This window comes from Harpia harpyja, chromosome 13 (assembly GCF_026419915.1).
Source record: "Harpia harpyja isolate bHarHar1 chromosome 13, bHarHar1 primary haplotype, whole genome shotgun sequence".
Taxonomy (NCBI): domain Eukaryota; kingdom Metazoa; phylum Chordata; class Aves; order Accipitriformes; family Accipitridae; genus Harpia; species Harpia harpyja.
Window position 1 is genome coordinate 24,455,220 of NC_068952.1, and position 27,156 is coordinate 24,482,375.

The window sequence follows — 27,156 nt, forward strand, 5'->3', positions numbered from 1 at the left end:
AGCACAAAAAGCACACCCACGCCCACATGGCAGCACCCCTTGCTGCCATTTCCTCCCACCCCCCATTGGGAGCATGGAGAAAGCTGTTCTGCTGGTGGTAGTGGCGTGCCCACCTCTACCTCACTGCCTGTCCCCAGCCCTGGGGACGCTGCGGGAGGGAGATGGGGTGGCAGGAGCATTTCTCCTCTCCCAGCCCTTGCTGCAGAGCTGGGCTGCAGCCAGCACTTCTATTTTAAGCCCCACAACATGTATGAGGAGGCGAGGGGTGTGCACGGCCGAGCCTTGCAGCCCGCTGGGAAGAGGCCCAGCTACCCACAACCCTGGAAACTTTGCCTTCTCCTGCCAGGGCTGGTACATTCTCAGGGCAGGTTGGGCCAGCTCCTCTTCCCGCTTCCCAGTGCAAGCTGGAACTGGGGCAGCTGCAGCCGGTGTAGCCTGGTGAAGTTATTGCAAAGTATCTGGGTTGCAGGAAGCCCTGGGGGTCTGGTCACACTCCCCTGGCCCCCTCCATGGCACACAACATCCACCTGCCATGACCTGTGCTGGCGGCCATCCTGCAGGAGAAGAAGGCTGGGCAGGCCTGGCAGGGCTGTGCAGGCAGGAGGATTTGCTCTGTAGTAGGCAGCAGCTTCTCCATTGAGCTCCTGTGGCAGGGAAAAGGGGCCCAGGTGCCCCATGGGATTAGCTGGGCTGGGTGCAGGCACAGAGGAACCATGGGACAAAGCTTCCTTGTGAGAGGCATAAGACAGCTCAGGCTTCTCCCTGAGCAGGGCTGAACCCTGCTGCAGTCCCCTTCATCTGAAGCTCGCCCCATCCCTTAGCAGGGACCACCTTGCAAAGCCCCTCTCCTCCTGCATTGAGAGGTGCTGCTGGAGGAAGAAGCTCCCAGACTAAGTGTCTGTTTGTTTTTTAATAAAAACACCCCCCCCCACACCCCCCCCCACTTGTGTTGCATGTTGGCAGGATGCCTGGGGAGCCAGTGGCACCCAGGGAGAGCACCGGGTGGGTGGGCGGGCAGGAGGGGTGCTCAGCGCCAGGCTGAGGCCAGGGGCTGCAGTGGCTGGGGCGCGGTGCAGCACCGGGGCTGGCTGGAGCAGAGCCGCTTGCCACAGCCTCTCTCCCCCGGGGAGGCAGCGAGCAGTGAGCTGGTGCTGGGAGTGGAGACCATGGCAGGATGGCACCCAAGAGGAAGATAAAGGGCAGGCTAGGGCTTTTCTCCCCCTCGGTTGGGGCTCACTCCTTCTTCCCAAAGAACTTCTTGAAGACAGATTTGTTCTTGGGTCGAGGGGGGCTAGGGGTCTTCTCCCCCAGCGTGTCCCGCGGGCTCGCCGGCCGGGCCACGAAGGAGTGGCAGCGTGCCCGGGGCACGGCCGGTGCTTGCTCCCTGATGTACAGTGTGACAGAGTAGCTGCTTCCAGCCTCCACCAGCTCCTTGGGCATGGCCACTGGGGTGATCTTCTGGTAAGTGGCTGCAAAAGGCAGCAGTCAGTGGGGAGGGGAGGTTGCCAGCAGGTGCTGCCAGCCCCCCAGAGCCCTCCTCGAATGGGGGTTGCAGCCCAGGGCACAGCGATGTGGGACCAGGTGGGTGCTGGAGCAGCATCGCACCTGTCCTTGGGTGTCTGTGGGGACGGGCAGTGGTGCCACCTCCTGGCAGTGACAGCGAAACCAGGGCCATACCTGAGGTGAAGGAGTAGGACCTCCTCTTGTTGGCCACGAGCCCATAGTCATCATCTGGGCAGCTGTTGTCCCACAGGCCAGGGGACCCCCTGGGTGACCACTGCTGCTCCCTGTGCCTGGCCCCACGAACATCCTCTGAAGCAGAATGGAGACATGTTGCAAGGCAAGGCCACCACAGGACACCCCTGTGTCAGCCCCAAAGAGGACACGGAAATATGTGGTTATCCCAGGAAGTGAAGGGAAGTAACTGGTCCTTCCCTGAACCCCATTCCTGGGCATGGTGCCCTGGCCCAGACACCACTGAGTTCAAGACTGACCGACAGCCTTCAGCTTCCCCCATTCGGCTCCCTTGCACCTCTCTGGGCTGGGGAGAGGAGTCAGGGGACAGCAGGAGCCCAGCCAGGCAGGAAAGTCACCTGCTACTGCCACAGACCCATCGGCTGGGCCATCCTGGCTGCCCAGAGGCTGCTGCAGCCGGGTGTTTGAGCGGGGCAGCACCACGATCTCCTGGCTCTTGGTGGTCGTGACCTGATGATGTCCCTGGAGGTAGGAGCTCCCAGGGCTGGGGACCTTGCTGAAACTGGGAAGCAGCAGAGATTTAGCGAACCAGACTGGCCCACCGATGTCCTGCTGGAGCAGCACACAGTGGCAAGCATGCGAGAGAATTGTAACAACAAGACCTAGCTGGCCAGCTCCTGGCTACTCACCCCCCAGCACCACTGGTACCCTCAACATGGTGTGCTGCTGCCTGGAAGTAATCCACTTCGGGGAAACCTGGGGGCACAGCAAACATCTTGCTGGCAGTGCACAGGAGCATCTCGTAGAGCCAGCCCCAGCTCTGCATGCCTGTGCTGCATGGCTTGCCCCTCTGACATACTGCTGTAGTGCCTGCTCTTGGTCCTACCAACCAGCCTAGGATTTCATGGCAGGGCCTGAACCCCCTTGGGTATGGGCACAGCAGTGGGAAGACCTCAGTATTACAGGTCTCCTTGCCTGAAGGGCAGGCAAGGGGTTTCCAGGCCCCACAGAGGAGATGGAGGAAGACCAAGGCACAATTATAATTTTCCTGACACTGGCTTTTTGCTGCTGAGGCTCCACTGACGTCAGTTGTGCTATTCCTGATTTGTAACTGTGTATGTGGTATGGAAACAAAGCCTCCAAATCCTGCCTGGCAGAGAACTGCTGTTCCCAATACAGGTTGGGAGGATGCATAAATCAGAGACAATGCTGTGCTGCTTCTCTTCTGACCCCCCATGTATCACAGGGCTCAGCGGGGACTGCACACCCATGGTAACTGCACATAGCCAGGCCCCTGCTCTGCCAGCAAGGGCTGCTCACCTGAGTTTTGCTGTAGCTTCGAGACCCATTCGTTCATGAGGGGCTGGGAGGGGGCCCTCAGGAGGTACTCGGAGCCATCCCGCAGCCTGGGTAAGGGGAGAACAAGTCAGCAATGAGACAGACATGGGGTACAGATACCACAGCCCCCACTAGCTTGGGAAAGAAGGGAAGCAGGTGAGAAAGAAGAAATCCTCATCTAGGCACCAGACTGAGCTGGCCCTGCCTGGGGGTGTTGGTGTGCATCTATCCCAGCAGTGCAGTCCCCTCCACCTGGGAGGGGTGCTGTGGCTAATAATACCCCAGTTGCCCTGGGTTGAGGTGACTCACTGTAGCCTGAAGCAGTTGGTCTTCTTGGTGTACTCAGCATCTGGGGTGCAGACCGCCCCAGAGAGGTTCAGGGGAAGGGCAACCACAGAGCTCTGCAGCACAGGGAACAGCAAGAGCAACAGCAGGGTTGGCAGGCTCTGCCTTCCCCAGCTGTGGGGGCGAGGGTGCCCCGCTGCCAGCCAGCACCCCCCCCCGCTGCCAGCCCCCTCCCACATCACCCTGCTCTACCCCACCGTACCTTGAGGCTGTCCCGGCGGTCCTGGTAGAAGCACAGCGTCTGCCTCATCAGCACAGCATGGAAGAGGCCCCAGGCCCGGCAGCTGGCCTGTAGGATGAAGCAGAGGACAGCTGTGATGCCAACAGGTTTGGGGGAAGACAGGCAGTCCCCTGCCACTCAAAATGCACCCCAACCCTGGTAGGCTCTGCTCTCCCAGCATGGCCAGCAGCACTGCCACGGTAGTGCCAGGAGCATCCCTGGCTTCACTCCTGCCCCAAAACACTGGATGCCCCCCGCCATGACCGAGCACCCCAGTCCCGAAGGAGCCCCACAGCCATGCTTGTACCTTCCTCCCTCCTGTCTGCAACACGTGCTTCCTTTCCAGCGTCCCCTCCATCATCTGAAACTCCGTTTTACCAGGAGGGGCCTGCAAGGGGACAGGGGATGAGTGAAGCAGCGCTGGGGCCGGCAGTGCCAGCTCAGACCCTGGGCACATGGGGTCATTCTGACCCATCCCCAGTGGGCAATGCCAAGGTGGGCATGGGACAACAGGAGCAATTTTCTGGCCTCGGCAGGGGCCGGGCTATTTGTAGGCTTTTCGGGTGAAGTGCTGCCTTGCTAAGGCTGAGGGCTGGCGGGGGAGTGCTGCAGGGACCCCCAAATTGAGCACCTAGCTCTTCCCCACCCTGCCAGCTAGAGCAAAGGGACCACCACAGTCAGGGAGTCCCCAAACACAGGTCATGTTTGCTGGAGCAGGTAACCCAGCTGCTGCCTGAGGCGTCCCCCAACCCCCTGCCTGACCCTGAGGGAGAGCCCCTGGGCCACAGCTCTCACCTTGCTACCCTCCCTCTCTTCTTCCCCATGCCTCCGCCGATCCGAGGCACCGGGGCTGTCCAAGGAGGCTGTGGACACCAGCTCCTCCACACGGGGAGACACCCCGTGCCTGCTGGGGCTGCCACCACCGCTGTACCCCACACCGGGGCTCTTCTCTCCCAATGGGCTGTGGAGGAGCCGGGCGGCGGTGGGAAGGGTGAACTTGGCCACTAGCATGTTGTTGGCTGACGAGAGGATGAGGGGCCCACCGGCAGTGGCATCAGGGCTCGGCAGGCTGCCTGCCCCACTCCCCGGCTGGCGGTGGGCACAGCTGCCTGCCGGCAGGCTGGGTGCCTGCTGCTCACCCGCCCCATCCCAGATGGCCTGCAGCTCCTCCTCTTCTTCCTCAAACTGCCTGTGGGCAGGGTGGCAAACCTCCCCGGTGCCTGACACAGGGCTGTGGGGCTGTGGGGACCCCAGCGCCCACTCAAAGACAGACAGCTGGGTGGGGGCAGCAGGGGAAGCCGGGGACCCTCCAGGCTGGCCACTGCCAGCTGGCCGCTGTGTGCGGGCAGTGCCAGGGACGGCTCCTGCCCTGCCTGGGATGCTGGCAGGGGACGGCCCAAGCTCCAGTCGAGCAGCTCTGCGATGCCTGGCCCTGCCAGTGGTGCCAGGGCTGCCATCCTGGCCCAGCTGGGCGGCCAGCTCGTCCCCCTCCCAGCTGACCCGCTCGTGCAGCACACCGACATGGGACGGCCGGCTTGGCCTGAAGTCCAGGAGGTCTTCACCGGCACTGCTGGGGCACCGCGGGCTCCAGCGCTCCTCCCCAGTGCGGTGTGCCCTTTGCCGGCTGTAGCTGGGGTTGAAGCTCACCTCCTCGAACCACGTTCCTCGCTCACTCTTAGGGGATGTCCCCAGCCCCTCACCAGGCCCCTGGGGACTGTGCCCATCTACAACTACCTCCTCCTGCCATCCAGCCCCATGTGTGCCTGTGGGCTCCCATGGCCTCACACCCCAGCCCTGCCTCTGCTCCTGCCCCTCCACCTCCTCCTGCCGCACTGCGGCCTCTCGATGGCACCCCAGGACCACCGTGTCTTGGGGCAGCTCTAGGCTGAGCACGGAACCCAGGGAAAGGTGGGGGGACATGTTTTTTGGGCCAGGGAGGCGGGGGTCCCGGGAGGCCGCCCCGCACTCAGCGTCGATGTCTCGCACCAGCGGGTTCCTGACGTAGAGCAGCAGATCCCCGAGTGGGGCTCCAGCAGCGGCCGCTGCTGGCCCCCCCTTCGTCCGGCTGCACTTCTGAGGCCATGTGTTGCTGGGGCCATGGCACTCCTCTGGCGCAGGCTGCAGGGAGCTGGCACCCATGATGCCCTGCAGCGTCAGCAGCCGGGCCTGCTCGGCCCTTGCCCGCTCCCGCCGTTGCAGGCTGTCGAAGAGGGAGCCTGCCCCTGCCTTGGGCAGGGTGTGGGAGGTGGCCGGCGTCCTGCTGCTGGGTGCCGGAGGGTGGTGGGCGACAGCAGGCAGCTGCTTCACACCGAAGGTTTTCTCGACCTCCACCTGCGCCTGAGGACACAGAGAAGGAGAGAGGGGTGACCCCCATGGCTGGAGCCTCCGCCACCCTGTACTGACCACCCCCTCTCCATGCTGCACCTGGGCAAGCAGGGAACCAGGGGGAAGCAGGCAGCCAAAAATGCTCACCAGCAGCACATGCAGAGCTGGGAGCGGCACAGCTTCACCTCAGCCCCTCGAGGGCTGCTCCCACCTCGGCGCAGGCAGGGAAGAGGCAGGCAAGGGAACCTCTGCCCATAATGGAGTCCCGCAGGTGCGGTGCAGCGGGGGCTGCCTGCGCCATATGGCTCTCCCCCTGCAGTGCTGCCTTCCAATCCACCACTTCTGGGTGGCTACTGAGACAGCAGTCACTGCCCTCAGGCAGCAGAGCAGGCAAATTCAAGGGCAGGGGCTGAGGACAGCCCCTTCCCCTCCCCTTCTGCACAGACACCCTCTCCAGCCCAGCTGCAGCCCCTCTCCTGGGTTTCCACAGATGCAAGGATGAAAGCAAAGGGCTTTGCCTGCAGGAGCTGAAGCAGTGTCCCCCTGTACCCCTTAGGCTGGAGGGTGCCTGTTAGCAAAACTCTCCTGGTAGCCTGGCAGCCCCTTGCCCTGCCTCAATGACCTCTGGCCTCTACAGCCCCCTGCCCTCTCCCTTGGCTACCCAGCCTAGCTGCACGGGGGCCCTGTCACAGCTGCCCTCGGGGCTCCTCACACACAGCCATTCGCGCGAGCTCTGGAGCAACAAACAGATGCAAGCCCCAACAAAATACCGGGCTCCCAGCCCCAGGGTTACAAGCCATGCAACCCAGAGTGAGCCACCCCCAAAACGTGCACCCTCACATGGCACCATCCACCCTTGCCCCCTTCAGTTGGCTGCACAAGGGACTGCTGCTGCCCCCCAGCAATGGAGGTGGGGAGGATCTCCCACTGGCCGCCAGCTCACCATGCCTCCCATGGCCACCAAAACCACCTACCCAGGGGTCCAAACTGCAGCCAGCCCCGTCTGAGCACCGTCTTCGCATGCCCCAGCGCCCACACTCTGGAGCCCACAGCACTGGGAAGGTTTCCCCTCTCCCGAGGAACCACTGCTGGCAGGCCACAGCAGCACAGCCAGGAGGGTCGGTAGCAGGCGGATTCAGCCATGCAGCCACTCTGCCCGGCATGCAGCCTTCCCCAGGGACATTACCTCTTCCACCAGCTGGCGAGGCGGCTTTCTCTTTCGCTTTAAACTACCCCAAGTGTTTCCTAAAAGCCCCTGGCAACGCTTCCAAAAGGTTTTACAGCCTGGGGGTTTAGTGCCAGGGAGCTGAGCAGGGGAAGAGAGAGACACAGAAAGAGTTGAGGGCAGAGTGGGTAAGGAGCTGCAGAAGGAGAGCGCAGGCAAAGTGGGTGGCACAAGCTGGTCCTCAGCCCTTGGGCATCACTCGGCATCAGCACAGCCAAAGGTCCCTCTCCTGAGGCTGACAGCCCCAACAGCTCACTTGGGGAGGTCCCAGCATGGAGGCTACCCCATAAGCCTCAAAGCCTCCCGGTCTGCATGGGGGCAGAGCTCCGGAGAGCTGCCCTGGCTGTACAGTGGTGGCCGGCCCACACTGGGTGCTCACCCACGGTTCTGCTGAAGCCGCCTACTGTCCCTCACGTACCATCCGCAGCACCTCCTCCCCTGGCCGCTGGCTGCCACCCACTGGCTGCACCTTCTTCTTCTCGCCCTTCTTGCCAATGCTGAGGATGAGGTTGACCGTCCCCCCCAGCCCGCTGGGGCCCCACGGTGGCAGCAGCAGCGTGGAGGTCTCAGCAGGATCCCAGATGACAGCCTCCTCGGGAGGTCCCGCACCATGGGGTGTTGAGCTGCTGCGCTCCCCCCAGCTCTGCTCCACTCCCGATGGGGCATCTGAGAGGGGCGATGCTGGTGGGGAGATGGCCACTCCTGCTGGCTGCCGTGGCTCCGATCTTGGCATGGGCTTCAGGAGGGAGCAGGGCGTGAACTCCACTGGGCTGTGGATGCTCTCCAGCTGAGGCTGAGCACACAGGGCATGCTGCTCCTGGGGAGCAAGACAAGAGAGGGAACATGGAGGAAGGGCTGCCAGGGCCAGGCACTTTCTCAGGACAATCTTCCCTTTGCCCTGCCTGGACCCCAGAGAGTCCCAGAGTTATTGGCACACATCCCTCCCCTACTTCTGCACCACCCACTCTGTCCAGTGCCTCTGCTATCCTCAGCCGCGGGGCTGGTCCTGCTCCCCAACAGTCTCATCGTGGCTGGGTACTCACTTGGCTGGTGGGGGACATGCCTGAGGGGCCTTCCGGGTCCCTTCTGTCCTCCTGCTTGCTCCCCAGGTCCCGCTGATGCCTCTGTGCTCGCCAGCGCACCAGCACCCAGCCCAGCATGCTCTGCAGCTCCTCCAAGCGCTCCTTTATCTGAGGGGAGGAGAGATGCTGGGCAGCCTGCAAGGACCCTGGGCCCAGGAACACTGGCCCTACTAGGACACCTCATTACAGAGCAGTTTAGGAGTTTTTTGGGAGTGGGATACAGTCAGTCACAACATCTCAAATCTCAGCATCCATTGCTGGGTGAAACCCCTTCCTGCCCTGAGCAGCCCCAGGGATGCATGGCCAGCCCCGTACCACTCGCTGGGGCTCTGCACCTGCACCTTGCTCCCTCCTCCAGGGACTGTCCCCAGAGGATTTTGGGGGGTGCTGAGGCTCCCCAACCCCATTTCCCCTGTCCTTACTGTTGCGCTTAGGTAGTGCTCCTCGGACACCAGCTGCTGCCCTGATGCCGCCAGTGCCTCAAACTCCTTGAGCTTCCCTTCAATCCTCCTCTCCAGCTCCTCACATGGAGTCTCCAGAAGGCTGTGGCCACTTGAGCTTTCAGAGAAGATCTGAGCCCGCGTGTCCTCCGTCCAGGAGCTGTGGGCACATGAAAGAAAGGCTGAGGGGGCTGAGGAACGACCCAGCCCCTCCTCAGCCTGCAGGCCCCAGGGAAGCCATTCCCATGCTCAGAGATGGCTGGAAGCAGCTCACTAGGATAGTGGCAAGTGTGGCAGGGCAGGGCAAGGTGCCATGGGGCTGCCCCACAGCAGGCAGCCCTGACACAGCCCTTTGTTCCAGGCTCCCTATCGTCTTGCCTGGCTGCAGCTCTGGCACTGCCCACATACTCACCAGCAGCCCATGCTCTGGCAATGCCATGCTCTCACCAGCTCCCCCCGAACCACCACAGAGGCAACCCCAACAGCTCATCACCACTTACATCATGGCTAAGTAATCCTTGAAGAAGTGCCGCAGCTGGCTAGCCTGCTGCATGCGGGCCCGGGTCTCCTGCAGCAGCTCCTGCAGCCCTGCCCAGGCCCACAGCGTCCCCTGCACCTCACGGCTGATGGGGCACAGCCGAGCAGGGCAGAGCTCTTGCAAGCGAGCAGCTGCCCTCTCCAGCTCCTCCAGCTTCCCCTGCAGGGTCTCCGATACCACACACTAAAGATCACAAGGCAGAAAAGGTTCAGGGTGCATCCAACCGCTCTTTGCCCAGGATGGACTCCCCTGCGCTCTGGGATGCAGGGATGGAGGGGAGGATGGAAGGGAGGATGCTGGCACAGGGGCTGCAGGGAGTGGGCAGAGCCACCCTTGGTAGGGAGGATGGGCAGAGCAGAGGGCTGCCTGGTTTCCCTGCTCTGCTTCTGTGAGTCACCTCCCCACCAGCAGGAAGATGAGCAAGGTGCTGGCAGCTGGGCACTGGCACACGGGAGCTGATGCAAGCTCTCTCCCCTTGCCTGGCCCATGCTGGCAGAGGGGAGCGGCGTGGGGCAGAGCTCAGGAAAATTCCAGCCCAGCCCACCGTGGCGTGCCAAGGCTTACAACACCTTGGCCCCTGGGGGCCAGTGCCTCTCTGGGACAGCCCCAGCCAGCCAGGACACCTCCCCACCATGGGCACAGCCAGCCACGGTGTCCCCTAGGTCTCACCTCCATCTCCTGCTGCTGGCTCAGCAAGCCCTGCAGCCCCTGGAGATCCTTCTCACTCTTCACTGTGGTGAAGCCACTCTCTGCTTGGGCAGTGTCTCGAGCCAGCGCCTCGGCTCTGCATCGAAGGGTCTCCAGGCACGGGGACACCTCCGCCACCTAGATAGGCAGGGTGGGGGGGAAGACAGATAAGCCCTGGCGTGGGAGCTGTGCCACCACTTGCCACGCAGCCCCAGCCCACCCCAACCCTGCCATGCGCCTGCAAAAGGGCAGGGAGGACCAGCCATGGCAGGGATAGGGATACCAGCCTTGCACAGAGTGGTCTCCATATATCCCAATGCCCTTGTGTCCCACTGCGACCAGCCGAAGCATGTGCTCCGTCCCAACTAGCCAGCATGTCCAACTGCAGGTAGACCACGTGGCTGCATCCCCAGATCCTCCGCCTCCATCTCCTACCAGGCGCTCCAGGCTCTCTGTCTCCGCTGCCACCTCCATGACCTGCTCCCGCTCCTTCGCTGCATCGTTCAGCATCTCCACGGCCTCCTGCAGCTCTCCCAAGGGGCGGCTCATGTCCTCGCTGCTCAGCGGCTGGCCGGCCTGGGCTGAGAGCAGGGGAGAAGACCCCTGCGAGCCACAACACCCACTCCCTGGCTGAAGCCAACAGAAACACTGGGCGTGAGGGAGATGGGGAATGACCCCCCAGGCAGCTGGGCCTGAGGGGGGCACTCACAGGGTCACCCTGCCAGCCACAGAACAACCCTTGGGCCGGTCCTGGGTGCTGGGTGATCCCAAGGGACACCTGGCCACGCTGCTCACCGCTGCAGGTCCCTGCTGGCTCCGTGCCTCCTCCTCTTGCAGGTCCTGCAGGAACTCAGACAGGACTAGGGAGTCACGCAGGTCTGCTGCCCGGCGCCGCAGGGCTGCCTGCACACGTGCCAATCTGTGGGGACAGGCACCCGTCACAAGTGCTGGCACCCTCTGCGCCTCCTTGGGGTGAGCATCCTCCTCCCTGCTCATCCTGGGGACCAGAGAGGAGGAACCTTCCCTCGGAACTCACTTCTCCTCCACCATCTCCACCTTCCTCTGCATCTTCCTTGCCCCATCATGCTCGGTGGGTGGCTCGCCCGCTGCTTCCTCCCGCAGCGCCTGGAGCTTGAGGCCACACAGCAGGAGCTGCCTCTCCAGCTGGCCCATCTCCTCCAGGTCCCAGCGCAGCTCTGCCGGGCTTCTCATGGTGGCTGGCTCCGAGAGTGACCCGGCCACGGCTTGCAGCCACCGCTCAGCCCAGTCCAGCTCCCCCACCAGCCTCAGTGCCTGCGGGGAGAGTGGGGAACCCATCAGCCTGGCTCTGAGCCACCCAGGGGAGGCAGGAGCCATGCTGCCACCCCACTGCAGGTACCCGGGGCACCAGCAGCTTGGGCAGCAAAGTTGGAGCAGCACGCAGGCTGCGAGGTCAGCCAGTGATGTCGGTGCTAATGCTGCAGCTCCAGTCCCTGTGGGCACTGGCTTCGCTTGCCAATCCCCAGCAAGCTGCTGCGGTTGGGGCATGCCCCTGTGCCCACCCCAGCCCTGCCTCCGTGTACCTTATCGATTTCCCGCAGCACGGCACCGTTCTCCTGGTGCTTCCTCTGCAGGTCCTCCCACAGCTCCCCCAGCTCCCGCAGCATGGCCTCCACCTGCGGGCTCCCCGGGGGTCTCCCTGGTGCTGGCTCCTCCTGGGAGGCAGGGAAGGCGGTTAGGACAGGCCTTGCCTGGTGTATCCCCACCCCACACCCAAAGGGGCTCACCAGGAGCACAGCCCTGGTGCTGGAGCTGGAGTCCAGGGGCTTCTGCTGCATCTGTGCTGCCTCTGGGCTCTCCACGTCCCCCACCGGACACAGGGGGACTCTGGGACACATGCTGTCCTTGTGCGGGCACACAGTCTGCCGAGGAGCAGAGAGACAAGATGCATTAGTGCCCAGACCAGGGATGGGCGTGAGTGCACAGGCATGCATGCCCATGAGCAAGCAGGAGGGGGTCCCCCTCGACACTGGCTCCCCTGGCTGGGCTGGGAGCAAAGGGGGCTCTTGGGGAGACATTACCGCGTTCACTGCCTGACAGACGTCCTGCAGCTGGGCCTCTGGCTGCTGCGTCCCCCACTCAGCCTCTGTCTCTCTCCTCCTCCCACAGAGAAGGGGACAGTCAGGATTGCAAGGTCCCCCCTTGCACAGAGGACCCCATGTCTATTCCCTTCGACTCCATCCCACTCCCCACAGCCACCTCCACGAGTCAGTACCTTTTGCTGTCCCCACCGTGAGGGGGCTGCCCTGCCGCTGGGGAGCCAGGGCTGCTCTCCTCCTCCATCCCGTGCTCCGCCATCTTCCTCGGCACATCCTTCGGCACCTACAGCACAAAAGCTCCCATTCCTCCTTTGCCAGCCCAAAGCAATTATCGCTTTGTCCCAGGCCTGGCACTTATCACCTCCCGTAAGTGGTGAGGCCAGGTCACAGGTGTGCTCAGCTTGGGCTTTGCCCAGCTCCGGAACTCCTTTCCCACAAGCTCCCCCATCTTCCTGAGGCAGAGGTGCTGGAGATGCCTGGAGGAAGGCAGTGCTCACCATGCTTCCAGGGCCTCTCGTCCATTTATCTTTTGCTTCCTTCCCTCCAGCCCCACAGCTGCTATCGTCTCCTCGGGGCTCTGCACTCCGAGCCACAGCTTCGCCCACTGGGGAACTGCCCGCCAGGGCTGGAGCCTTCTCCATCCTGGGAAAGGGGTGCAAGGGAGGCCCAGGGGTGCAGAGGATGGAGAAAAGAGCAACGTTAAGTGGAGCTGGTGCCCCAGAGAGCCTGCCAGGGGTTAACCCAGGTCTTTCCCCAAGCCTCTGGCTCCAGCACTGGGGGGACAGGGTTGAGGCCCTGGGGCTCCTGCCGTACTGTACCCTACCTCAGCACCTGCTGGAGCTGTGCCCAGCTCTCCCTGACATCTCGGTGCTTAGGGGTCACTCGGACTGCCAGGCTGGGCTGCAGACTGAGGAGCTGGGACACAGTCACATCCAGCATCTGGAAGAGAGAGAGCAGCTGGGGAGCAATGACAGGGCTGGCAAGGGATGAGCCACCGCAGCCACGGTGCGAGTGCGTGATGGCAACCCACCCCCAGCCCTGCGGGGGCAGGAGAGGCAGTGAGTGCCCAGTCCAGTCCCCTGCTGTCCCCGGGGAGGCTCCCCCATCCATCACACAGCCCCGGCCACCCCACGCAGCTGTGGGGTGCCCACCGAGCCCCCAGCCTTGCTGATGCCAGTGCTGACCCGGGAAGGCACACATCCTCGCTCTGTCGGGATGCTTCCCAGGGCTCAGAGGATGAGGCAGAGCCTTGCACTTACCATCACCTGGCTGGCTATGTCCCTGACATCCCGATCCCGGCATGGCTCACCCTCCCCTGGCTTCCCTGCACCGCAGATGCTCCTCTGCTGTAAGAAGGAGCTGCAGTCAGCAGTGGGAGGTGGATGGGGACCTGCCCTCAACTCCAGCAGAAAGGGATGCTGCAAAGCCGCGCTTGCCGCTCTGGCTCCCCTTCTTACACCAGGATCCACCCCCCAGCTCTCTCCCCAAGTTCCAGGCTGAGGGTGCGGGGACAACAGCAGCCCCCATGCAGGGGTACGAGAGCGAGTTTCACTCTGGCCATGCAATAGCCCTGCACCAGGCTGACCCTGGTTCCAGTGCTGGTACCTTGGCGTGGATGGCCCTGAGCAGGGTATCCGCTTGCTGGAGGAAGGCAGCCACCTCCAGGGCCAGATGCAGAGCCTCGTGGTGCTCCTTCAGAATCCCCTGCAGCCGCAGCCACCTGCGCGGGTGGAAGGGGAGAGGTGAAGGGCAGCCTGTGCCCCACTGGGTAGCTGTGCAGAGCTGGGGCAAAGGGAGGCAGGCGGGAGGTTTGGGGGGTCCTGCTTCCCAGCCTGTCAGGTCCCAGCACCCGGCTCAGTCCCGCTCAGCCTGTGTGTCCTCCACTCACATTTTGTTGAGGTGCTTGCGCCGGGCTGAGATGCTCCTGCTCTCGCTTTTGCCTTGTTTCTCCAGCTTCTGGGCCAGGCTGTTCAGCTCCTTGTGCAGACTCTGGAACTGCTGTTCCTCCTGGCCCAAGCGGAGAGAGAGACGTCAGCATCCACCTTCAGGGACCTGCGCCATGCTCCCGCCTCATGGGGTTTGGGGTCCCCAGCACACTGGCAGCCCCCCAACAGCCTCTCACCTGCTTCAAGTCAAGGATGCGGCGGGTGAGCTGGACCTTGTCCGGGCTTTCCTGCAGGAGGGCTGCCAAGGAGGGCTTCTCCTCCTGGGCCAGGGAAGGAGGTGAGAAGGCAAGGGACAGCCTGGCTGTTCCTCTCCCCGAACTGCACTCCCCGCACCCCATACCTTGTGCCTGATCCACGCCTCCAGCCGCTCGGCTTTCCTGTTGAAGTCTTGCAGGCTCCGCAGCCCCCCCAGGGCTTTGCTCTGACTGGCAGCCATCTGCTTCAGGAGCTGCCACTGGTCCTGCAGGGCCAGCAGCTGCTTCCGCACCACCTCAGCGCTGGGCCTCGCCCGCCACATCAGCTGCTCGCCCATCTGTGGGGCGAAGGGACCCACTCAGGGTCAGGGGCTCCCAGGGACCCTCCACTGCGGAGGGCCTGGGGACACAGGTGCTGCGGGGAACGGGAGGTGTGCCACCGCCCGGCCTCACCTGGTTGAGCTTTATCAGTGTGTTCTCAAAATCCTTCATGTCCCACTGCAGGGTCTGAGCCACCTCTGCCCAGTCCTGGAGGTCGCAGCCGTCCTTCAGGTCCCGCAGCTTGCCTTGCACCCAGCCCTCCGCCTGCAACATGGGAAGAGCCACGTGTCCAGGCGCCTCTGCCAGAGCCCCGAGGACGCGGCTTCAGGGACCCAAGCCCAAACCCCCACAAAGCCGTGACAGGGACTGAAGGGCACCCTTTTGGCTGACAACCCGTTTGTTCCAACCACCAACAGGCTAGCAAAGGGGGTCAGGACAGCATCAGTGGCATCGGGGGTGGGAAGGCAAGCAGCATCTTGCTTCTTTCCAGCATCTGCCCCAGCCCAGCAGAAGCAGCAGGAGGGGCCCCCACGCAGGCCAGTCTGGGGGGGGTCTCTGCATGGGACTTCCCTGCATGAAGCATCTCTTCTTCCTGTGCTTTGCTCCCTGGTGCAAGCACTTGTGCACCCCCCCCAGCATGGTGTGGAAGCAGCTCCCCCACTTCACCCCTGTTCCCATGCCGCTGAGGAGGAAGAGGGGCTGGGAGGAGGAGGAGGATGGGGGACGGGAGGACCGTGCGCACGTGGGGAGGAAGCTGGGCCCTGGTGTGGGCTGACCCCCTCTCCCTGGGGCTGACAGCCAGAGAGAGGCAGCCAAACATGATCTCATGCCACAACCACGGCTTCGCTCGGGGCCAGGAGTTCAGCCCTCCTCGCTGTGCACCCCACCCCGCAGCTCACATGAAAGGCTGCTGGTGGCCCACCCGGCCCCGCTCCCCATGCAGCCCCTTGGGCGGTTGCCCCAGCTGGTCTCACCTGCAGCATCTCCCGGTTGAACTGGGCTACCAGAGGGCTCGGGTCGAGGAGGGGGGCTGCTCCTGCACTGCTCCGCCCACCACATCCTGGTGCCGTGGTGGGTTCCTTGCCCTTTGGGATCTCTTTCTGGGGTGACAATGCCGGGGCTCCTGCCAGCTAGGGCAGGCAGAGGCAGGGGGGGTCAGTGTGCCACCTCAGGGAGCCCTCCCCATCACCTCCCAGGAGTGTTTCAGAAACCCAAATAAAGTATGTCAGCCTGCCTCATCCACGATCCCACTCCTTCACTGACATCTTTGGGTTCTCGCCCAGCTCCCTGAGGCAGAGCTCCCCTCCACCAAGGCTGTACCAGTGGCTTTCACAGTCCCGGCAGGGGGTTGCCAAGCTGTTCCTCAGCCCTGGGTCCTTCTGGGCTGGCGAGATGGCACCTAGCACCTGGGCTGGTCCCTGCGCCCACTTTGGAGGTGGATGCGGTGCTTGCTGCCCCCCCAGCCTGAGGCTGCACATCCCTGCAAGGAGCATTCGTGTCTGTGGCATCTGTTTGGTGTCACCCTGGGGGACACTGCCAGGGGACGCGATGGGGGAACCATGGGCCAGGTCCTAAATGAGCTCAGCCCACCACTCCTTCAGGGGCGCTCAGAGACCCCCATGCCAAGCAAGCCGCAGCGGGGGCAGAAAGCGCAGCATTTCCCCTGGGACGCAGCCTCATGGGTGGCCGGTCTGACAAAACCCTCTGTCAGGGCTCCAGCTCCACCGGGGGTGATGGCGAAGGTCGGCCAGCGAAAGTGCTGGCCCCCCTCCAAGCTCAGCCCCGGGCCTAGCTGCACGCAGCCTAGGGGACGGCACAGCCACCTGGGCACTCACTTCCCACCCTGCTGCCTGGGGACAGGGACCTGACCGCACACTAACTGGTGGCAAACAGGAGCCTGAGCATCTTCAGGAGAAACCTGAAGGTGCAGGGCTCGCTGCCTCCTCTCACCAGGCAGAAATTGCTCCTGGGCCCAGCCTGGGGCAGCCCTCCCTCCCCAAGGGGGCTGGGTGTGAGTTGCCCCGTGGGGTCCCAGCTGCACCCGAGCCCACCAGGGAGCAATCTCCTGGGAGCCCGCAGAGCAGTGGGGTTCAGGCAACTGTTTCAGGCTCTCTAAGCACTCTGGCATGTTCTGCCCTGCTGACGGCATGGGAGTCGCTTTTCAAAGCCTTTCTGTCTAACCACAAGAACTACAGAAATCCTCTGTCTTTTTTTTTTTTTTTTTTTAAATAGCAACATAATTCTCAGGCCCTCCTGCGACTCCAGGATCTTCAGTCTCTTGACGTGGCCAGGGCTGGAGGAGCCCCTAATCCAGCTCCCTTGGAAGTGATAAAACCTCTAGGCACTGGCCTGGGGGGTGACCCCTTGCCCTGTCATGCCCAGCTTGTCCCCTTGCTCATTTAAAGCGGTAAGGCTCCCTCCGTGCCCGGGCAGACCACGAGCGGCTACCCTCACTTGCTCAGCCCCAAGCTGTGCCCCTGGGTCAGGCCCTCCTAAACAGCGAGGGCAGAGGATGTACCGCATAGAAGGGGGAACCTCTGTCCACTGGAGAGCAGAAACCACCGGCCTGGGGGCTCCCAGACTCCTGCTGCTCATCCTCTGCATCCACGCCCTTCCTGAGGAAGACCTAGAGACGGGAAGGTGCAGCCGTGAGCCTGGAAGTGCTCAACCATCCTAGCAGCTGAGGGGACAGAGGAGCGTGCACCCGCCTCCCCCTGCCCTGGGCCAGAGGAGGCTGCCAGCAGTACCCAGACACCACTTGGCCAGGCTCTTGCCCAACCCTCTTGATGCATCCAGGCCAGGCTCCTCTAGGCATCACCTGCAGCTCCTGCCACGTGTTCAGCCAGGAGCAAGAGCTCCTAAGCTCGCTTTGCTCAGTGCCTTCTCCATTTTAGCTCCCCCTCCACACACCCTTTTTCCCCTTGAATTGACTCCAAAGCCAGCAGAAACCCATCCAGTGGTCACCACTGGCCCCTGGTCATCTAAGGATGCTCAGAGTCAGCCCCCCCGCCCATCTCCAGGACAGCAGGGCAGAGGCACGAGGGCACAGGAGGACAATAACCCCCAAACCTCTCAGCTGCTGATCCCTGACCTCAGCCTGTCTGGGAAGCAAGAGTTAAGGGGGTGGCTGACTCGCAGGGAAGGGCTCCCGGGGGACAGGGTGAGGGTGGGAGCAGGAGACGCAGGAGGAAGGAAGTCCAGGAGCTTCGGCCAGGCACAGAGAGGAGGTCCAGGATGAACTCTGCGTTACCTTATCCTTAATGGAGCCCAGCCCCAGGAGAAGAGGTGCGTGGGATTGCTTAGATCATGCACAAGGGCAGTCACTCTCATCCTCTACGGATGGATCATTTCCTGGGCTGTCGGATATAGCGGGCCAATTTAGGGACCTCCTTCCACTCCCTCCCTGGAGCCACCTTGCTGCCTCTGTAACAGCTGTCCACATGTGCACAGGGCAACGCAAGGTGGTGGGCAATGTGCGCTGTCCCAATACCCCCTCCTCTGAGACCGCAGCAAACGGGATGGTGGATCAGCCAGAGCTGGACCTAGCCCACCACCGCTCAGACCACTCCAGACTTGGGACAGTGTCCAAGGGGGAACCAACCCAGGCAAAGCAGGACTCCCTCCCTGCACAGAAAAGTGGCTTCCTACCATCTCTGCAGGACTGCAGAAGAGTCCCAATGTGGATGGCAGCCGCCAGCACTAGAGCTGCTGCCACCAACAGCCCTATAACCCCTGGGAGACCAGCACCACTGGACCTTTCCAGGGGCCTGCAAAGCCCAGCTGGTGGCTGCAGAGGACAGACCACTGCACCACACCACAGCATCCCATCCTGAGCAGACAAAGCAGGCAGGGAGTGAGGCTGAGTCACGTAGGTGCAGCGAGAGCTCAGCGTGTCTGGCAGCAGGGTGCCAGAAGGAGAAGGCACCCCCCTGCCTGACCTCAGGGCTGAGAGGTTTGGATGCCTGTTTAGGGAACGGCGGGGAGCTAAACGTGAAGTGCTTATGGGGCATAAGTCCCTAGGAAGACCCTCTTCTAGGCTGCAGCGTCCCACACGGGCTGCGGCCTGCGAGCCTTTCCCCAGGGCTCAGCTGTGGGAGACAAGCCTGCAGGTGACACGGGACCTTTATTTAAAGTCCCCATCCCGTAATCAGCCACAGGAAAACAGGGCTGCCAGCACAAGGATGACTTCATCCTTCCCACAGAGCTGCTCCACCGGGACTGCCCCCCCTCCCCGGTCCCTCTGGCCAGAGCCGGGTCCTTGCTCTGGCAAAACAACAAACTCTCACAGCCACCGAAGGCTGGGAGAAGGAGCAGTGCCTTCCTCTGCATCCATAAGGTGCCGTGCTAACTGCTCCCCAGCAGGACCTCAGGCTTCACGACATGAGCAAATCCACACATGAAACGAGTGCAGTGGCCTCAGCTTCCTCCTCTGCAAATGCTTCTTTCCCTCGTTAATAGCAAAATTAACAGAGCACACAGGCTCGCTGCGTTCCCGTAGAAAAGTAGGTGCCAATGACTTCCCATGAGCAAGACGAGCGAGGCCAGACCCTCCTGGGCTGCACCGTGCTCATCCTGGAGTCCCCTATTCCTACAGGGCAGGAGCGAGGGGCAGAGCTGGGGGCTGGGGGGCACAGTTGGGAAAGCCCCAGTGTGCCCTGCCCAGGGGACAGCGTTCCCTTCTCTCCTCCGGCTGCCATCCCACTTAACGCATGCTTTCCCCTGCGCCCTGGCTCTCCCTCTCTCTCCCAAAATTCCATCTTGCAGCCTGCCCCCCCTTCCAGCTCCACCCCTCCCAGGCCGGACAGGCAGGAGGGGCCGATCCTGGCAGCCTCCAGAGAGTCCCGCACCACACCACCATGCCGAGCATGTGTCCCTACCTTATATGAAAGGGGGGGGAGCCCTCATGCCAATGCCCCTTGGGCTGCGCAGACTCCGGCCGCCCAGCGAGAAGCTGCCTGCGTGCCGGAGGAAGCAGCAGCTCTTGCAAGGCCGTGCCTAGCCTTTATTGGCAATGAAGACAAGGGTTTTGGCAGTGGGCTGAGCGGCTCTCCCTAGCGCTATCCTGATGGGAAACCAGCTGTCGCAGGTCAGGGTTAAATCCCAAGGAGTTCCTGCCTGCTCTTGCCAGCGACAGCGAGGTCTCTGAGCTGCCTTCCGCACCATCCCAGCCACACAGGGAGTCTCCCAGGCTCCCGCACTGATGCATTTAGGCCTCCACGCCTGCTAGCGCTCAGACTCGGAGGGTGGGGTGCCAGGAGCCCTGGGTCCTGCTCCTAGCCTTGTCCCGGCTCTGCCTGGCTGTGTGGCCCTTCGTGAGTCACTTCCCTTCTCCCAGTCTCCGTTTCCCCTCTGGTAAAGGGGAGAATGAGTTCCCAGCTCCCCGCACACAACTGCATCATAAGCAAGCATCCCAAGAGCTGAGCCCTCCATAGCCAGGCTCTGGGGCAGAGCTTTTCTGGGTCATCTCAGCCCTAGGGAAAGCTGTCTCCAGCTCACCTGCAAAGACCTCCTGCACTCCAGCCTGACGGTACAGAGAAGCGCCCTGGGGGGCATGGGAGGAAAAGCAACTACCCCACGAGCCCTGTAGCGAGTGCTGCCTGGGGGGCATGGGGACAAGGCAGCAGGGATCTCCAGGACCTACCTGGCCCTTGGCAGCCAGGGACGGGGAGCCGCAGGGAAGACGGGGAGAGAGCAGGGCGCAGGGTACAGGGAGCGCTTACCTTGAACTGAGCTTTCCCTGTTCTGCTGTTGTTGTTGTTGTGGTTCCTCTCGCTGCCGGTCCGGGCAGGGTCCCCGGGTCCCCCTGCGTCCCCCGCGCCAGCCTCCCCATGCCAGTTGGACAGCGTGATCTTCTTAATGGAGCGGGCGAGGGAATTGCGGTTCAGCTGCTCCTCGTCGGTCGCCCCATCCTCGCCGGGGCTGGGGCTGCGGCGCTGGCCCTCGGGGGCGGCGGGGCCGGCGCGGGCTTGGGCCAAGTAGAGGGAGATGCGCTCGTTGAGGCTGCGGCGGAGGCCGCGGTGGTTGTCCAGAGCGGAGGCGAGGGCGATGCCGGGGCAGGCGTCCCCGGAGAAGTCGGCGGCACACTTGGGCAGCGAGAGCTTGGTGCTGATGGTGAAGGGCTGCACCTTCCTCGCCGTGCTGCCCGACATCCTCGCCCTCCCCGCCGCCGCCGCCGGCGGGCAGGGGGGCAGCCGGGGGGCCCGGCCCGGGCACCGTGGGGCGAAGCGGCAGCGCGGAGCCCCCGCCGCACGGGAGCGCCGGTGATGGAGACGGCCCGGGCGGCGCCGGCTCCTTCCCCGGGGCGGGCGGCTGCGGCGGCGGCGGGGCCGCCCCTTCCCGCGGGGGCGCTCAGCGGGGCGGCCCCGCGGCGGGGGGCAGCGGCGCAGGGGGCGGCCCGGCTCCCATGGCCGGAGCGGGAAGGCGCGGGCGGCCGGCCGGCCTCGGCTGCCTGGGCGGACCCTCCCGCCCCCGCCGGGGCGCGTCCCCTCCCCTGCCCGGGTCCCTCCTCCCGCGGCGGGCAGGGGAGGCGGGGGAGAGCCGCCGCGCCTTGCCCTGCCCTGCCCTGCCTTCCCCTGCCTTCCCTTCCCTTCCCTTCCCCAGCCGGCTTCAGTCGTCCACCTTCTTGCGCAGGTTGAGGAGGCAGAGCAGGCAGGTGAGCAGGGCCTGGCGGCTCTCCCGGGAGCGCAGCCGGCGCCCCAGGCGGCGGAGCGGCGGCAGGAGGCGCTTGCGGGCCAGCGGCAGCAGGCGGGCGAGCAGGGCGCGCAGCAGCGGGGCGGCCAGCGGCGGGGCGGGCATGCTGCCCCCCGAGCCTGCGGGCGCACCGTCAGCCCCCGGCGCCCTCAGCCCCCCGAGGTGCCTCGGCGGATCGGGGGGTGCCCAGGAGCTCCTCACGCTTCGGACCTTCCGACCCGAGCGGGATGCGGGAGGCCGAGCGTAGTGCTCGGGGGTCTGCACCCCTCTGGGAGCAGCGGGCTGCTTGGGGGAGGCTCGGGGGAGAAGCACTGGAGGGGACTGCTCTCCTTCCCACCTCTTCCCCTGGTCACTCTTACCCTCCTTGGGATCCTTTCTGCTCTGGGACACCGCTCGGCCCTTTCTCCCAGAGGAGCCTGTACCGCTCAGCTCCCCCCACGTGGACCCTCCACCAGCCCAAATGGCAGGAACAGCTCCAGAGCGAGGGACAACAGCAAAAAAACCAGCTGCCCATTTAAATGCCCCCTCCTCCCAGGCCAGACACATGCTCCCTGTAAGCGATACTGCCCAGGACCCCATTTGTTGGGGTGGCAGTGCCGGGGGAAGAAGGGGGGTGAGGGAGGAACAACATCTGCCCGCCACAGAAATGTGGGCTGGCAGCATGGGGTCCTCTTTCACTACAAGGCTTCGCAGAAGCCCCTGAGCAGGCAGCCGGGTCCAAAATATGCTTGCCTGTCATTCTGTGCCAGCGCCAGCAATTGCCACCCTGCTTCCACAAGGGCCAGGAATGCAGACCAGGCGGACCACCAAAGAGAGCAAGCAAGGGATGCCCCAAGGCACGAAGCACAGAGGAGCAGACGGGCAGTTCCCTGGGGAAGAGCTGCTATCTGGCTCCATGCAGGGCTCCAGAGCAGGCTGGTAACCAGTGTCCCATGCTTTCCAGCTGTGCTCCCAAGCTGAGCTGGCGTGGGGCAAGCAGCCAGGGCCCTGCAGACCAGGGGAGCGCACGCTAGCCAGGGTGAGGGTGCAGGCAGGAAGGTCCATGGCTCACGTCTGTGCCCTTCTGCTTCCCTCCTGTGCCTAACCTTTGTTTTGTTCCTGGTGGCTGTCTGGCTTCATTTCCTCCCCTTGTTGTTCCCTTCAAAAATCCTGCCAAGGCCCAACTCTTGGCTCCCACTCAAGCAGAATTTAGGAGAATGAACAGATACAAGGGACTGAAAGCTACTGCTCCGTCTCCCAGCCTGCCTGATGCAAGCTGTCCCTTGTCCAGCAAGTCCCATCCAAGGGCGGTTAGTTCAGCCAGGGTGACCTTTCCCAGCCCCATGGATTCCTCTTGGGGAGCCAGCCATGGATGAGGAAAGTGGGCTGGTCATGCCTCAGCATAGAGATATCATGTGCCGAAACCAGAAACAGCTCCCCGACGGCTCAGCTCCAGGCCCCAGGAGCTGCAAAGACTGGGGCTGACGTCAGCCCCTTGGGACTGGCCTCCCAGAGCCTCCTGGGCTCCAGGTCTGCTGTGGTCAGAGGACTTTGGCACAGGCGCACCACTCTGCTGCGTGCTGCTGCTGGCCCTGTGCTGGCAGTGTTATGGGGAGTGGGAAGAAATGCGGGTGAAGGAAGCAGGAGCCAAAGCTTTGCTGCAGCTGTGTCAGGGTTTACGTTTTCCTGGGAGGGAGATTCTCTCCTTTTATCAGGGAGGCAGCGGGTGCAGTGCTTGGCGTGCTCTTGAGACTCCTGGGTTTGCTGTGCTGCAGCTGATCCTGGGTAAGTCACTGCCTTGCTCAGTGCCTTGATTTCCCCAGCAGTACAGCCCCAGTGGGAATATCCCCTCCCTGTGCAGAGGGCCCTTGCAGCATCCTGCCTCTGAGCAGGCTGGGGACCACTGCAGTAAAAAGTGCAGTGTCCCTGGTCAGTGGCGGTGACTGCAGTGATGGAGGGGAACGGAGATCTTATTCCCCAGGGAGCCTTACCTATTCCTAGGAGAAGCCCTGCCTGCACCGGGGGAACCACTCATCCTGGTGTGCCTGCCAGGGGAATCCTGTCCTTGGGTCCCATGGGGAAAGGGAGGTGCCAGCCAGGTGCAGAGGTATTGCAACACGTTCCTGGGGGCATTGCGTCTGAGGGTTATGTGGCAGAGGTACAAAAGGAGGGGGATGAAGAATCCCTTGGGAACTGAGGGGCTTCAGTGTGTGGCCTCTGCAGATACCTGCTCCTTCCCAGGGAGTGAGCACAGGTAATGGCAGGAGGGGTTGCCCTGCTGGGAGAGCCAGATGCTTGCAACACCCCAGCACCAGGTGGAAAGTGGGGCAGGGCTTGTTTGCCAAGCTCTCGGGACTCATAAAGAGGCAGATTTTTTTTTTGCCTCTGCCAAAAATGCAGAGATGTTGCCGAGCTGCTTTCCTGATCTGGAAGGTCAGGGGGTTTAGCCTCCCTTCACAGTTGGGCAAAAGCACAGTCCAGGGAGGTGATGGGACTTAACCCTGCTCCTCTGGTGAGTCAGGCACAGAGCTGGGAAGAGAATGCAACCTCAAAAGAAAACAAAATCCCACCAGTATCTACTTCCAAGTACAAGATTTAGGGCACTGGAGTCCTGTACCCATGTGTCTCCTGGGCCAAAGCCTGTAGACCCTTGCTGTAACCTGATCCACGGAGGACTTTCTGCTCCTGCAGTCGCTGCTCTGTCTCTCAACACTTTTTCTTGTCTATTCTTCATCCCTCTTTACCAAGGGGCTCAAAATCCCTCACCAGGTGGCCGGCTCCTTTTTTGCTGGGTGCACATCAAGGCTGCTTCTTTTCAGACATCCATTTTCTTTATCATACCAGTTGCACAATGAAGTATCCCCTATTTAATTGCTAGTGAGGGCTGGGATGCACTTCCCAAGCCCAAACAGAGACCGTGTACCCCTCCGTAGCACTTATTTCTCTCAGGTGGTCAGTTAGCAGCTGGACATCAGCAAAAAAGGAGCAGGAGATGCCCCTGGGTGGTGCGAGGCAGGCGCAGGGTCCCGGGAAACCTGCGGACAGAGCAGCGCCGGCAATGGGAGAGCAGGGCTGGGAGCAACCCAGCTGCAGGGGCTGTCCTCAGGCTGGTGGCAGGACTGTGCAGAGCTGTCCTCTTGTCTTCTCCTCCCTGCAGTCCCAAAGTCCTGAGGATTTGGCTTGCCCAAAGTCCAGCCCCTTCCTTCTTGCTGTTGAGCAGGGGTGAACTCACAGCCCACAGGTCCTCTGGGCAGATCCTGGGTCTGGAGCCAGCCGGTGCCTCTGTCTCCTCTGGGAGAGGACAACCTGCTGGGAGGCCACCTCAGAGAAGGCATGGCTGGAGGGTCAGGAGTGTGGGACATGCCAGCCTTTGGGCAGGACGTGGCTGTGCTACCTCCTGGTATGACACCTCTTGGTCGCTGCTGCCCATCGGCAGAGGGAAAGCCGCCTGAGCAGCCTTGTGCCCTGTCAGCCAACAGGCAAAGCTGGCACAGGCTTTGAGAGTGGGCCAGATCCCTGGCCGCTGCCCCATGCCAGCACCCAGTCTGCTCCCAGGAGAGCATCTCTGCTTTGCAGGAGGGCAGGACCCTCATGCCTCTTCAGAGGCAGGTGCAGGGGACAGAGCAAACATCGGCACCTGCCAATGCTTAAAGCAGCTGTCGCATGGTTAAGGCTCCAGAGGATTTAGCAGGGAGCGGGGATGCTGGGAAGAAGGGCATGGCCCTCAGGCATCTCTTCCACAAGGCGTGCAAAATTTGCTGCAGATCTTGCTCTGGGCATAGCACTGGGAGCTAATGGAAATGGCGGGGGGGAAGATGACAGGCGGCCAAGAGTCCTTTCTTTGAGGAGATCCCACCCATCTGGCAGGGACCTGAGAGGGTGGTGGTGGTGGGGACGCTGGTGGCACCCAAGCACCCGGTCCCATGCAGGAGGAACGCTGGCCATTCCCGACAGGGAGGGATGTAAGTGCTATAAATAGTTTGTTTAACACACCGTGGCCAGGCCCTCGAAAGCCCCGGCCCAAGCACATTGCCTGTTGCTGGCGCTGAGACAGCAGCTGTTGAAAAAAGCTGAATCCAGCACCTGCTGCCTGGTGCTCTCGGCCCCCGCCCCATGCCCCCAGCCCTGCCACTCCCCTCGCAGGCTGGCTGAACCCATGGCATCCCTTGGCATGGGTGCTGAGGCTCACCAAGGTGGTGCCTGCTCTGCGCTGGTGTTGGTGCTGCTCCCCGGGCTGACGGTGTGTGCAGGATGCTCCCACCGCCTGGCTGCTGGTGCTGGAGGGGCAAGGAGGATGGGGAGGGGGCTTTCCTCCCTGTCAGCCCTTGCAGCAGTGGGGACACCGCTGAGCCTGGCCAGGAGCTGCGAGGCCATGCCGGTGGCAGCTGCTGCCCATGCAGGTGCCCTTGGCTCCAGTTCTCCCCAGTGCCAGCTTGGGATGCTGGGCTGGGCCACAGCCCCCCGCCCACCGGCTCTGCTCACACAAAGGCCCCTTGTGCCCACAGGACTGACATTCCTGCAGCCACAGGCCCATGACAGAACGAAGCACAATCGAGGGGCAGATGGGGCCAGAGCGTGGCTGCCGGGGCAGCTGGTGGGGCCAGGTGGGGCCAGGCTGTGGTCCTGCCCCCCCTTCCCGTGCCTGGAGGATGGACATGAGCAGCTGGTGGGAGAGGGGGGACCCCCAGGTCGGGCAGGCAGCTCTGGGCTGTGGGAGGCAGGAACACAGGGCACGAGGTGCCGGAGGAGATGCTGCGATGCTCGGGAGCAGGAGCAGTGGTGCTGTGCACCCAATGGGTGCTGCCTGCCCACCTTGTGCACTCCCACCCAACACAGACCTGTGGGGTAGGTGTGGGAAAGGCAGGAGTGGTCTGGCTCTTGCTGGCTAGTGCCCATTGCAAGACAAACCCAAAGCTAAGAGCAGTTTTGGTCACATCTGGCCCCTAGCCCCTCTTGCTCCTCATCTTACATCAGCATTTAAGGACCCTGCTGGGCCTCCTCCTTGTCCCCTTTGCAACGAGGGGGATGAGCCATGCTACTCTTCATTAGCTAGCAGCTGGGGACCCCCTGCCTGCTGACCCCCTGCTGATACTGGCCTGCCAGCTGCCAGGGCTAGTGAGGGAGGGGATCTGCCAGCTGGCGCCCAGAGGGAGGGAAGGAGGGGGGCTTCTGGTAAGGCTACGCCGGAACACCTGTCATCCCAAAGCCAGGGCATCACTGTGCCCTACAATCGGGCCTGTGTGTGCATGATGAGGCCCCACAGCTGGGACAGTGATGACAGCTCTGCATGCCTGCCCCTGTCCCGTCCCCACTTGAGCCCTTGTTTCCCAGGGGCTTTGGGGTTGCACAGAGGAGCAGGGATCCCGGGCTGGCAAGCCCTGAGGTACCCCACCCCACAGGGGGCAGCTCAGCTCACAGGTAGCCAAGAGCCAAGTGCAAGTAGCCCACCTCCATCCAGCCCTGGGGAGCCTCCAGAGGAGAGGGCAGCCTGGGGAGGTGACTGGGGGGTTCCTCCCTCCTGCCATCGCACCTCAGCTCCACTCTGTACTCTGAGCCAGGTTGGCTTGCCCTAGAGCTGGGTGCTACCCCACTGTGGGGAGACTGGTCCCAGAGAGCTGGGCACTACGCCACTGTGGGGAGACTGGTCCCAGAGAGCTGGGCTGGCACAAAGGGCACCCACACGACAGATATTGAGATGCCAGGGGGGATAGGGTGTGCAAGGGCACTCCTATTCCAAATACTGAGCACCTCTGGGGCCGTCTGGGTTGTGATGCCCTTCTGGGGTGTCAGCAAGGGGCAGGATGCATATGCTGACAGCGAGTCCTGCTCTGAGCCATGCAGTGAAAAGCCCCACCACCTGGCCCTCCACTGTCATTTTCCTGGAAGGCTTTTGCCTCCAGCTGTAACCTGCATGGCCTCAAAGGAAGCAGGGCATAACACAGATGTCCCATAGCCCCTACCCAGGGTCACATACCTTGTGTGGTCCCTCCCTTTCCAGGGTCCAGAGCTCCAGGCTGCCCTCCAATCCCACCCACTCCATCCTATCCAAGCAG

The 27,156-nt window shown here is 63.0% G+C and overlaps 1 protein-coding gene across 1 annotated transcript; it reads right to left on the bottom strand.

Moving 5' to 3' along the window:
* Window positions 1-903: 903 nt before the first annotated feature.
* On the bottom strand, window positions 904-27,143 carry LOC128150452 (uncharacterized). Its single transcript, XM_052806647.1, has 34 exons — window positions 27,078-27,143; window positions 20,155-21,243; window positions 16,953-17,060; window positions 15,409-15,564; window positions 14,567-14,698; window positions 14,260-14,451; window positions 14,096-14,179; window positions 13,862-13,980; window positions 13,579-13,693; window positions 13,233-13,316; window positions 12,797-12,912; window positions 12,471-12,615; window positions 12,150-12,256; window positions 11,956-12,034; window positions 11,662-11,796; window positions 11,458-11,589; window positions 10,932-11,188; window positions 10,691-10,814; window positions 10,331-10,525; window positions 9,878-10,033; window positions 9,171-9,391; window positions 8,653-8,830; window positions 8,192-8,338; window positions 7,567-7,965; window positions 7,110-7,229; window positions 4,394-5,935; window positions 3,906-3,986; window positions 3,581-3,667; window positions 3,343-3,434; window positions 3,016-3,101; window positions 2,385-2,451; window positions 2,094-2,257; window positions 1,678-1,812; window positions 904-1,469 (listed from the first exon to the last, which is right to left on the bottom strand). Exons 1-34 carry the CDS (start codon window positions 27,141-27,143, stop codon window positions 1,234-1,236), a joined length of 7,146 nt encoding a protein of 2,381 aa, XP_052662607.1. The 3' UTR covers window positions 904-1,233.
* Window positions 27,144-27,156: the final 13 nt, after the last annotated feature.

What these genes read in the sequence shown, in the direction of transcription:
- LOC128150452 (XM_052806647.1), bottom strand. Translation starts at nt 27,143, where the DNA reads ATGGAGTGGGTGGGATTGGAGGGCAGCCTGGAGCTCTGGACCCTGGAA. An exon ending in GAGGTTCCCCCTTCTATGCG is followed by an intron (nt 15,565 to 16,952) that starts GTACATCCTCTG and finishes TGCCTGCCCTAG; the next exon opens with CTGGCAGGAGCCCCGGCATT. An exon ending in AAGGATTACTTAGCCATGAT is followed by an intron (nt 8,831 to 9,170) that starts GTAAGTGGTGAT and finishes ATGTGCCCACAG; the next exon opens with CTCCTGGACGGAGGACACGC.